This window comes from Watersipora subatra, chromosome 3 (genome assembly GCF_963576615.1).
Source record: "Watersipora subatra chromosome 3, tzWatSuba1.1, whole genome shotgun sequence".
Classification (NCBI taxonomy): domain Eukaryota; kingdom Metazoa; phylum Bryozoa; class Gymnolaemata; order Cheilostomatida; family Watersiporidae; genus Watersipora; species Watersipora subatra.
The window spans coordinates 52,504,283-52,517,097 of record NC_088710.1 but is presented as its reverse complement, the minus strand read 5'-3'; the positions used below and the strand labels follow the sequence as shown (position 1 = coordinate 52,517,097).

Here is a 12,815-nt window from a genome sequence, read left to right as displayed (position 1 = left end):
TTGTCTAAACGGATTTGATACCGCGTCCTATCGCACATTGAGAGAGCACGCTCTATTTTGTTCTAGAAGAAAATAGAAGCGTTCATTCATTCATTACAAAATTGTAAACCATGTCTGCTATAAAAAACTTAAACCCTAAAGCAGAAGTAGCACGTGCTGCTCAAGCATTAGCAGTAAACACATCAGCAGCTAGAGGTTTGCAAGATGTCCTTAAAACCAACTTGGGACCGAAAGGAACACTTAAAATGTAAGCTGTTATACAAATAAATGCGTGTGAGAAAAATAGTTTGACCCAAACATTGGGTTCGAAAAATGTTTAATTCAGTCAATGAGTTACTTTTAGTTCAGTATATGTCGCGCTCTGAAGCTAATATATGTGCTAAGCAGGGTGGTTTTGGTTAACTTAATTTTACCGTGTTAAACGCTTGGCTATAAGAAGCGCTACACATATGAGCAATCTTTATTGTGGTAATCAATAGTCGTAGTTTACAATATTTTTTCCACAAGATACCACAGCAAGTAAACTAACTAAAAAACAGTGTACAACAAAAAAATAAAAAACGCCAGGAAAATATAGTCTAAACTAAATAACTAGTGAATAGTCTAGTTATGAATTCAATTTATGAAAATGGCATTTTATTTCTTGCATGCATAAATATGCATTTAATTTTTTTGTATGCATAAATATGCTTAAGTAAATCTGTACCCAATAAATTGTAGCCAAATTGTAATGATGAAATATTATTTGTAATGAATCGAAGCATTACGTTGTGGGCTTCAGATACTATAGATACTCAGATGCTATTGCAAATACTTAAATAGCTTGTAACATGTATTAACTTAACGAATTGTAGTTGCCATCTTTTCGCACTAGCTATTTAAAAATAGGAATGAGATGTAAAACTTGAGGGAGAGAAAATCCAAACATTTAAGGGAAAGCCTAAAGGTTCATCAGCGATTCAAAGTTTGGCTTTGCACAAAAGCCTTGCCGGTTGAACTACACTACATATTTTCTGATTTGTAAGCGGGACTACCATCAATAGACACGACATCGCACTAATAAGACAAGGAATGATAAACCAATTTAATAATTAAAAGTAAGCAATACTAAACTGTAAGCAATACTAAATTTAGCATATTTGGCTAGAGCATGTATGGTTGACTTTAAATGTAACGGTTCTGTTAGGAAGTTAAGGGTTTACATCTTGGTTTTTAGGTTGGTTTCAGGATCTGGTGACATCAAGCTCACGAAAGATGGAAATGTATTGCTACATGAAATGGTAACTATACAATATTAATTAATGCACTAATGTGGCCCAAAGCAGTCAACCTGATGCGCTTGCCACAGTAAAGCGTAATCGAAAGTTCAAGCCAGCTATCTATTACTTTGCATGATAGTTTAGCTGCTACTACAACATTTATGTTTCACCTACGCATGTAAATCTTCAGTTGGTCAAAAACAATTACTAAATTGATATTTATCTGCAACTTGATTGATTTTTAAAAAGATCTATTTTACGGTTGTTAAAATGTCGCATCAGTATTCAAAAATGGAAAACATGGCATAATTTAACAAAGATTCATTCTTTAGCCTCAAAAAATTTAATATGCCCAATTTTTTTGTTTTCTGTTGGCTCTTACCAAGGTACATTTTTATATTATTCAGTAATCAACCTTCGATGTTCTCATTTACTCATGTTCTCATTTACTCATTATATTCTAAATTTGAGTCATTGTGAGAATTTAGCAAGCATATTCGTTCGATAAAACAGGATTTCATGTAAGAGGTAGATTACATTGTTACCATGTGTTGTATGAACTGCATCTCGTGTGAAAAATATTTCTATAATCGATGATTGTCAAACTCATGATAAATATGCTGTGCATATTTATTTGGAAAAAATGCTTTCTTACACAAAGCTTAAAAATACTCAGATCACATCTATCAAAATCTTCTCAAATGGATCTGCAGCAAAATTTAAAAACTGCTACTTGTTCTCTAATTTGTGCTGGTATAAAGAGAGCCGTGGACTAACTCATTTAGAGTGAATTTTTTTGCCACCTCACACGTCAAAGGGCCAGTTGATGGTCTAGGTGGTGCCCTGAAGAGAAATGTTAGACGAAAAATGTTAAGCTGAAAAGCAATCGTAGAGAATGATAAAGATTTTGCAGAGTGTTGCGAGCAATCAGTAGCAAAATTATTGCTTTGACAGCTGAAGTTTCTGATAATCACATGTTTTTAAACCAATGCTGGGTTGCTGTTCAGCCTTTAAAAGGGACCCACCCAGCAGGTGCACCACATTTAAGCTGTAAACAAAGCATGTGTTAGTTACAGCCCTGTAAGTAGAAAATATGCAATGGGAAAGTTTTAACTTTTCCATAGATACATGTTTTTGGTGATCCAGAAGGTGAGTACAATTCAAAACCCATCGAATGGCTAGCAAGTACATTTAGTGAAGACGATTTTGCGCTACCATGGCTGTTTGGGGGAAAAACTTTAAGGCATGTAGGCGTGGTAAAAAGTGTTGATGCCCTCAAAGCCCTTTTTCCAAAGGGTTAATTAACCCTTTTGCAGGCAGGGCGACATGGTCGTTTTGCGATACTGACTACAATGGGCAGAGCGACTATTTTGTCGCCACACAAATGTTTTCTAAAAATTGATTTTTAGTTGACTTATTGCCTTTTTCTGTTAAATTTTTTTTACTAATAGTAGACTACAATATTATTGGTCTTTGTTAGAAACTACAAAATAAGTTGTTTTGAGAAAAAACTGATCGTTTTTGCAATATTAACCCTTTGACCAGGTATAAGCCCCCCCCCCAAAAACAACCGAGACTCATGTAATTTATTTTCGAAAATTCAATAAAATCGATATTTTATGAACATGCATAGCTCAAATCTTAAATTTATTTCTATGAACAAAATTTTTTGTACATATACGTTCATTCACATATCTACTACTCAAAAAAAATTACAACCATGTGCAATTGTCCCTGTATGAAATGCTTGGAAGCATTTTTTTCGGTAGAGTCAAACGCTATAACGTAGCCGTGCGATCCACCATAATGATCGTTTTCTCTGCATATTCCAAGTATATTGAAAGTCCAAAAAGTTTACATCACTTCTATCATTTGAATTATTTTTATTCTGATCAGACAAAAAATCACTAACGATCGCAGGATAAAATAATCTTTTATTTTACCGTTTTGAAAGTCGAGCCGATGTTGACTGGTTTTTCCAACTTTTAATCTTTTCCAAGAAATCGTGATTTGTTTAGCTTTTAGCACAAAGCAACGCCTCTCAGATAATCGTTTCATATTGTAAATCATCGACTGATATCTTGTTGATGATATTTAAAACTTACTAGTGTTCATATCCTTTGTTTAACGTTACTAGACGACAGCTTTATAAACGTCTACCGAAATAGACAGAAATGTCGTTTCCCCATGCAACCGGTAAACGACATTCTGGTCGCTTCCCCTGCCAAAGCGTTAAATGAATGAAATATCCGAAATGAAAACGTCTTTAAATAAAATTGGGAACTTTGTTTGTAGCTTGTTTCTGCTTTTGTTTCTGCTTTCTGAATATTTTCCCAAAATGCAACAACTTTCTTTTAGTGCCATGGCGCCCTCCAAACGAAATTACCCATGTCTCTTTAATGCTCCATGGAGTAGTAGTGTTAGGGCTAGCCGTAATAGGATGATATCAGCTGATTGTGATAACTTTTTAGAGTTAGTAGCCAGAACTAATAGTGACAGTGAATATGGTTCAGATTATGACTGGAGTGATTTTGCATCGGAATCTGAGAGTAAAATTGATGAAGAAGCTGGTAGCAGTTTTCATACTCATTTAGGTGGCAGGGATGCTAGTGTCTGGACTACTATCAGAAATTTATATACTAATCAGACCTGTAAAAGTACTATAGCTAGAGAAACAGTTATGAGAAGAATTGACTTGAAACACGTTTATTTGCATTTACCTGTATCATAAACACATAATACACGTTTACAATATCTTAAATTAGAGTGTATCAGTGATTTTTTAATCAATTTTTGAAAAGTTAATTTGCCCAGGGGGTCTCAAATAGCCCAAAAAACTTGCCTGCGAAAGGGTTAAGCCCAAAAAACACTTATTACAAAAGATTTAGCATGTGCGGAGTTTCAACACATAACCAAGTCACTGTCTTGCCCTACTATAACAGAAGTCTCTACTGTTTTACAGAAGATTTAGAGCATGTAAAATGATCTAAAACATTTGCTTAGTACGTTCTAACAATTACATGATCAATATTTATTTTTTTATCTTACATTATTTAAGCTTAGTCATGTCTTTATTGCTACTAAAAATATTGTCTTTTATGCTGACAACAATAAAAAAACATTAATTAATTGAAGTTAATGATTGTCTATATATATTTTAATCATTAGTTTTAATACCATTATTGGTCTCATTGCGGTGAATGTAATTTTTTTTAAGTTTACTGAATATAAGACGCGTAGCAATGGTGACAATTGGACGTAACACGTAACAGCGGGGACATGGTTGCAAGCATATAGTTCGCAATTTTCATCAAATATTTTTACAATTTTTTGCGCATATGTTAGCAAGCTTCTTTAAAATTAAACAAATTAGTTTTTATTGATGTACTTCCCACCAAATAAGAGAGTTTTCAGGATAAGCAATTAGCTCTTCAAAATGTACATTTCTCCTATGTAATGCGCGGGATACACTTACTAGAAATTTTTGCAATAAAAATTAACTTTCGCCTTACATATTATATATCATTTGAAGGAGCTTGTTGAGCTCTAATAGAATGTCTTATTTAAAATCTTGTTAAATGCAATACCAGTATTTTATAATGAAATTTCTTCTCTAATCATATCAAGAGTGGTTATGGATCATATACTCACAAAATAATTTGTTTGGTTTGTTCCAAAGCCCAGAAACTTATGATAATTCCTAAAAACTTATAGATACTGCAGATAATTACTCTTAGCAGTGGAGAGGAATGTAACAAAATAAATTCTAAAGACATCAATAAAGAGTTTTTGTTGCTACTTGATCTTAGAAACTATTGAACGAATGTGTAGACTTGTCATTTCAGGGTAAAATATTAAAGATATGTTACTTACTCTAACTTAGACTATGTGAAGTTTACACTAAATCTGCATATGTCATTGATCATTTTTATATTTTACAAGTTAATTTTAATTCTTACCTCAGTTTCACCTTCACTTTCAAAACTGCACATCGAATTGCTGTGTTGGCAATCATATTAAAGGCATAATCAAAAACTTTTTATTGGTCGTTAAAAATATTATGTTAAGGAAATCGTGTGTAAAGGTTTGACTGTTTAGCCATATATCAAATTGGAATGTTCATAAGATAGATTTTCCATTAGTAACTGATCTCTGTCATCTCTATTAGAAATATTAGTATCCGTGCCTCCATATCTGTTCAGTTTTTCCAACACGAAAAGATTGACATTGTGAGTTATATTCTGTCATTGATATAGCAAATACAGCATCCTACTGCTTCTTTGATTGCTCGAGTGGCAACAGCACAAGATGATGTCACAGGAGATGGAACAACATCCAATGTACTAATTATTGGAGAGTTGCTCAAGCAAGCTGATGTATTTATATCTGAGGTAATTGTAATTTATTGTAAATTGAGATGCTGACCATGTTTAGTCTTCATTATGCTACATTTTACTATTATATGTTGACTGCTTTTAACCATCAAAAAGTATCAAAAAACCATCATACACCTTTTGTAGGGCCTGCACCCTCGGTTAATCGCTGAGGGTTTTGATTTGGCAAAGAAGAGAGCATTGGAGGTTTTGGATGAACTGAAGATACCGGGTGTGCCAGATAAAGACACTCTGATCAATGTTGCAAGAACATCACTAAGAACAAAGCTTCATCATGATCTTGCAGATGCAGTTACCGAGGTATATTGGGCTATCAACATTCCCGTGTCCCAACTCTTTGTTGGCGGTTTAGCAATTGTGTTGCTGTGAATAGTAATGGCAATCTTCGGCGATTTTGGCTACACACAATTATCCTCTTCTGTTTATGTCTAGATGCTATTTCTTGTGTGATACCACACACTTCAGCATTGTAAACTCGGATAATGTGTAGTATCAATCATTTTTATGCTGCCCCCAAATTAGTGTAATTTACATGAGTGATGATGTTTTCAATGTCATATCAGCAAACATGGCTTGGTAATGCATCATGTTTTAGAAATAAATAGTATTCAAATAATTACTGTTGCAGGGGTCCTCGAGCTTAAGCGTTGGAAGGGTATAATCTGTTCCATTGCTGTCATAACTTATTAGTTTTCAGTGAACTATTCTTTATTTGTGATTAAATAGCAGACATGCTTGGCATCTTGTGATTTTAGCATATAGTAGAGGCAGTGCTAGCCATTAGAAAGGAAGGAGAACCTATAGATCTTCACATGGTAGAAATCCAACAGATGCAGCACAAAACTGCAATGGATACCACACTTGTAAGAGGAATTGTCATGGATCATGGGGCCAGACACCCTGATATGGCTAAAAGAACTGAGAATGCATATGTACTGACTTGCAATGTCTCACTTGAATATGAAAAAAGGTGCCATTATATATTATTCATTAACATTTGATAATAAGCAATTTTGTAACAGGCAATTTGTTTGTTATGAACATGTTTGGTGGTACTTGCCTTCATGTCAAGCCGGCAATAAAATGAAGCGTCCTTATCCAATATGCAGGAAGTTCTTATTAATACAATAGGCACTCATACAATGTAAGTAGTCCATTCCAGGAACATTTACCATATAGGAATTTTACATTATAGAACGGTAAAATACATGTAAATTGAATAATCCGTTTCAAGATTTTTCCAAACTCACCCCTTTGGCCAAACGAAATGAAAGAACTTGACGTAACTTTTTTAACTCTTTCACGGGCAAAGCGACATTTTTGTCGTTTCGCGATACTCCTTCAGATGGGCAGAGTGACAATTTTGTCGTCATAGAAACATTTCTTTTATTGCGACTTTTGGTTAGCTAAATGCCATTTTTGGTTTACTTTTTCGATCGATAGCAAGCTACGATATATTGGCTTCGGTTAGCCTCAAAAAAAATTTTCTATTTGTACAAAACGATTGTTTTTAGCAGTAATAAATGAATAAAAATTGCGAAAAAAAAGTTAGAAAACGTTTTGAGTAACTTTTTAATTATTTTTTTCTTTTTGCTTCTGTTGTAGCATTTACTGAAAGCTTCGAGAGTTTTATTTTAGTTTATCGTCATGACGACTTCTAAGAGAACTCTCCGTGATTATTCTAATACAGCAAGTACTAGTACCGGAGTTACTAAGAGAATCACAGCTGACTGACCTTTTAGATTTAGTAGCCAGAGATCTGGAAGTGATATTGATGAAAAAGCTGGTAGCAGTAATGATGATGATGTGGGTGGGGTGATGCCAGTGCCTGGAAGAATATTACTAATATAAAAAGAGATAAATCTCCTACCATTCATCAGTTTGTAGTAGTGACATGTCCAGTATTTACTCCAGTAGACGCTGTGTGATTGGTACAAAATGACAAGAATAAGCACATGGTGCAAAGACTGTGATGTAGGCCTTTGTAAAGGAGAATGCTTTTGGATATATTATACAGAAATTGCGCTTATTAAAGTGTACACTTGTATCATAAAAAGATATACAATATATATATTTATCTTGGTAGATCTACATATATAAATATTTTTATGTTATACATTTTTATTCATTTGTAATATATAGATATATACATCTGGATGTATACATATGCATGTTTATACATAAATATATGCACACAATAACATACAAAAGAGTGTATAAACCTTTTAAAAGAAATTTATTTTCCGGAAAATTAATTTGCCCAGGGGGTTCTGATATAGTCCTGAAAATCCGCCCGCGAAAGGGTTAATTTGTTGGTTGTACCATAACTGCAGTATGTTGGTTTGCATCGACAACTTTTCTCCTTTTCCTCATCTCATCATTGGTTTTATAGACTACGATTGGGGTAATTTTACAACCAGTTGATGGGGTCTGTGCACCTTCGACGTTCATTTACAATAATTTGCTCATTTTTTCTAAACAGCAAAGTCTATTTGGTAAAGTAAAACTAATAATAAATATTTTATACGGCTAAAATAAAGCCAAACAACAAAATATTTTTACTATAAAAAAGCAGTACTACCTGTTTGTCATTCATCTGTATCCAGGGGTCAAGGTTAGGATAAAAAATAACTTTCGGCGATCCTCCAACTCGTGACATTCAGATTGGGAGACCGACGCTATAACACCTGCACCAATTGATTACCTTCAAGTATTTATGAACAATTGCACAGCTACCTGTTCTTTGTTTTGTTGATCCATCAGAACGAGCTAGAATGTCATGGAAGCTGTGTATAATAATAGATATAACGCTATGCGCACGTCGAGATAAATTAACATTTAAATCAAATAAGAAAACTCTCCCGACTTGACACTTAAAGTTATATGAAAATTTGTACGTAGTTTAAAGCGAAAACTTCACATAAATTCTCTACGTTATCTGGAGTTTATGTTATATGAGTGTCTACTGTACATGAATGCAATTAAAACATTTTTCTGCTACTAATAATACAGTCAAACATCGACGTGAAAGGTTGATCTCTTTGGATATTTGCTTCGCATATATAAATTATCATATTGAAGCAGGTATTACTATAAGGAGTCTTGCATTTTGTTTGATTCATTTTACAGCTAAAAAAACTTGACAATAAATGCTTCAGGTAATTACACCTAGTGTTCAAACAAACGCTTTATGTAAAACTACGTAAAAACTAAATGCATAAAAGACTATAGAATATTGAAAAGAGGTTTTTTATCTCTCTCGTTTTAAGTTGAAGACGAGCAAATTGAAGTGCAGCCTTGATGATACAAATGAGAGGTGTATAAGTAAAGTTGGCGATAGAAATAAGGAATTAGTCTAATTATGACAGATTCTAATTATTTGCTTGTTTGTTTTTATTTTGGATATTTCTCCCATCTTATCTTTAATTGTCACCTCCAGCCTTTAATTTCACCAGTATTGAGTTTTCCTTTCTTCGCATACACTCGTTGCTTCATCCCCCCCCCCCCCCAATTATTGTCTCATCAGTCCCTTTTATTTGAGATTTTTATAACTTTTTTAGATGGCCTAATATATGTCATAAACTCAAATCCTACTATTAATGTAATTATGTGTGCTTCTTAACAAACCTATCGGTCAATTACGTATCGATAAAGAATTTAAGTATGACTCAACCGCTACCTTATTGTTATGACCAATATTATATCACCGCTTGATTTTTCAAGGGTTTTTATATACTTTGTTTAGATGCTATATAACAACTTGTTTGAACTTCCTGTTAGCTGCCCATTTCTTTCAAATTGTTACTACCATAGATATATATACCTATGGTATATATATCTATGGTTACTACTCTCATTTATATGAACTGTTGATTGCAATGGCAGCGATAAAGAAGAATATATAGTTTGTAGCATTTAGGTGTGCTGTGTCAGAAGGAGAAATATTTAATTCATTTTGTCATAGATCAAAATGTGAAGTTAGTAACATCCTTTTGTAAATATCATAAAATCTTCCTTAAATTACAGCAACCAACTGTGTATTGCCTTATAACGAATTATTTTGCATAATTTCAGTGAAGTAAACTCAGGATTTTATTACAAGTCTGCTGCTGAAAGGGAGAAGCTTGTTCAGGCTGAGCGAGCATTCACCGACAGCAAAGTACAGAAAATCATTGACTTAAAAAGACAAGTTTGTGATGCAGCAGGAGATGGGAAGAAAAAGGGATTTGTCGTGATTAACATGAAGGTACTGTACATGCGTGATGAGTGCACAAAAACATTTTTGTATTTGAGTGATAATAGCCATTATTGGTCAAGACTAGGCTGGGTGTTAATAATTTTTCTAAATGTATCTACTCTTGTTTGACATGCACAAAGCTGATGTTTTGTACTAATTATTTTCTAAAGGGCATAGATCCGCTGTCCTTGGACATGCTCGCCAGAGAGGGAATAGTTGCGCTGAGGAGAGCCAAGAGACGTAACATGGAGCGATTAGCCTTAGCATGCGGAGGGACGTCTATGAATTCTGTTGATGACCTGACCCCGGAGTGTCTCGGATATGCTGGTCTCATCTATGAAACTGTTCTAGTAGGTGTTGTATTAGATCATAATGTCATCCGAGTGGCCTGATGACTGCTGCATTTACTAATTTTCAGCTTTTTTATTAGGGGGAAGACAAATATACATTTGTGGAGGAATGTGCAAAGCCACTTTCTGTCACGTTGCTTATTAAGGGGCCAAACAAATACACTCTTGTGCAAATCAAAGATGCTATCAATGATGGTCTTAGAGCTGTAAAGAATGCCATTGAAGATGGTGAGTTGTTTTGACATTCTACTGTTTGTGCGTGTTTAAAGCTTACACGTAAAACTATAATGAACACAAGCCTATTTTGTATTTTAGAATGCGTCATTCCTGGTGCTGGTGCGTATGAGGTAGCCGTCTCATCTGCCCTGATGAAGTTTAAAGAGACGGTGAAAGGCAGAGCAAGACTAGGAGTTCAGGCTTATGCCGAAGCAATGCTGGTAATTCCTAAGACCCTCGCAGTCAATAGTGGCTTTGATGCACAGGAGAGCATGGTCAAATTATTGGAGGAGTACAACAACACTGGTCAAGCAGTTGGATTAGATCTTGAAACAGGTGTGCTTTTGTATACATAGTCACTTCACATTGCGGTTGAGCTTTTTTGATATTGTACTATAGTATTCTTGCATAACAAATAGCATGAGCTTTTATCATTTACCCTTAAGTCATTCACAAGCAACATCATCAAGTCTAATGAAGAATATTTCATGAAACACGTTGGTTTTGGATATCATGTAAAATCAGCATACCAAATTTGCTTTAGGTGATATTTGTCTCCCAGCGGAAAATGGGGTGCTGGATAATTATAGAGTTAAGAGACAACTCATTAATTCCTGGTAAGTATGATTTTGTTAACTCGTGGTTATTTAGGATGGGTGACTACAGGCACACTTGGAATTTATGTATTGTTAAAAAATCTTTTTTTTCATTAGAACATGAGGCAAATACCAATGGCTGCCTGTGTTTTGACCAAGCCTTTTTTTGTTATTCAGTACGGTTGTTGCTGGGAATCTGCTACTTGTCGATGAAATTATGAGAGCCGGACTGTCTTCTCTTAAAGGATAGCGTTAGCAGGTGCTCACAACTGCAACTCGGACGAGGACTCATGTTTGTGGAGACAGTTGCTTTTGTAATGTTGTTTTAATACAAATTTTAGAAACTGGCTCTGATATTTCAAAATAACAAAGCTTATGATCAAAGTTTGTTTACAATGCTGCTTTAATTTTGCAAAAGCACCTGATCATTGTTCAGAATCTTGTGAGGCAATGTGCTTTATCACTTCAAAATAAATAAGACAATCGGGATGATGGGTTTACCATGTTTTGTAGTAGCATTTTTGTCCAGCAAAAACGGCCAATTCTTGGAAGGCAATTGAACGCCTTTTGTTGATATAATTGATGAACTTCTATAGGTATATGCAAGTCGGTTAATTACTCATCACTTATTTGAAAATGTTTTGGTAATTTGTATTTAACTCTAACATCACATGTAGGCCATTTATTGCTAAACCACTTGGCTTACACCAACTGCAAACTGAAGCTCATCAATGAAGACAGGATGAACAAAAATGTAAAGCAGGTAATTATTCCCTAGAGATTTTAGCCCATTCGAAGAATCTTTAGTTCCTTTGGTTGGTTGAAATACATTGTTCAATGCAGAGCCGTATAGCTTCACAAGCTATTCCAGCTGTGAAGCTATACAGCCCTGGTTCAATGTAGTAGACAGCAATTGTTTACATAGTGCACAACAAAGCTTTATTATAGTGTGGTCGCATATGGCAACAGCAAATGATGAATTGACTGCAAAATAAGGTGGCAAGTATAGTACTTAACATGATTACTTGGCGCAATCCAGTGTAATTAAGAATTACAATAAAAATGTGTTTGATAAATATTGGCTGTGTGAATTTTATTCACAATTGTGTTGTGTACGACGATTGGCAATTGTCGATGATTTGTTTGTTATATTTTAATCTGTTATGTGTACTCCACTTACCAATTTTAATGCTTCATAAACAACTTCTCGAACCAATGTAGTGCTTTAAGTTCTACAACACATCCTTCAAGTGTCTTACTCCAAAAGCATGTCTCTGAGGAAACACGATTAGACAACAAAGCGTAGCGATTAGACAACAAAGCGTAGCGGTTTGCAATTTAGTTCATTAGTTATTATGTGAATGCAGAAGCAGACAAATGACAATGGAAAGCTTTGAGCCATCAGTCATTCCAATCAAATATACTACTTACTACATCTTGATGGCAATATTGGCTTCAACCATTTGCACTTACATACTTCTAATTGGACTCTATCACATCGTTTCATATATGAGGTTAGTGACGTTAGCTACAGGTTTACAGTTGTAGCAAACTCAAGTTTCTTGTGTAGATATTAGGATAATGCAAACAAGTAGTATGATTATTACAATACCAGCCTATCAATGATACTCATTTTGTTGGCTGCAATGAGCTGCAAAGGACTATGCAAACGGATATATTCACCTCCAGCAAATACATGTATACACCATGAGAAAAAATTCCAATCATCTAATGAATTGCAAGCCCAATTAACTTGGTATTAC

The 12,815-nt window shown here is 34.5% G+C and overlaps 1 protein-coding gene across 1 annotated transcript; it reads left to right on the top strand.

Annotated features, from left to right (window-relative positions):
- Positions 1-37: 37 nt before the first annotated feature.
- Positions 38-11,541, top strand: LOC137392315 (T-complex protein 1 subunit zeta-like). Its single transcript, XM_068078995.1, has 11 exons — positions 38-247; positions 1,217-1,280; positions 5,516-5,650; positions 5,780-5,953; positions 6,409-6,623; positions 9,728-9,899; positions 10,061-10,240; positions 10,321-10,468; positions 10,556-10,792; positions 11,001-11,073; positions 11,230-11,541. Exons 1-11 carry the CDS (start codon positions 111-113, stop codon positions 11,300-11,302), a joined length of 1,608 nt encoding a protein of 535 aa, XP_067935096.1. The 5' UTR covers positions 38-110; the 3' UTR covers positions 11,303-11,541.
- Positions 11,542-12,815: the final 1,274 nt, after the last annotated feature.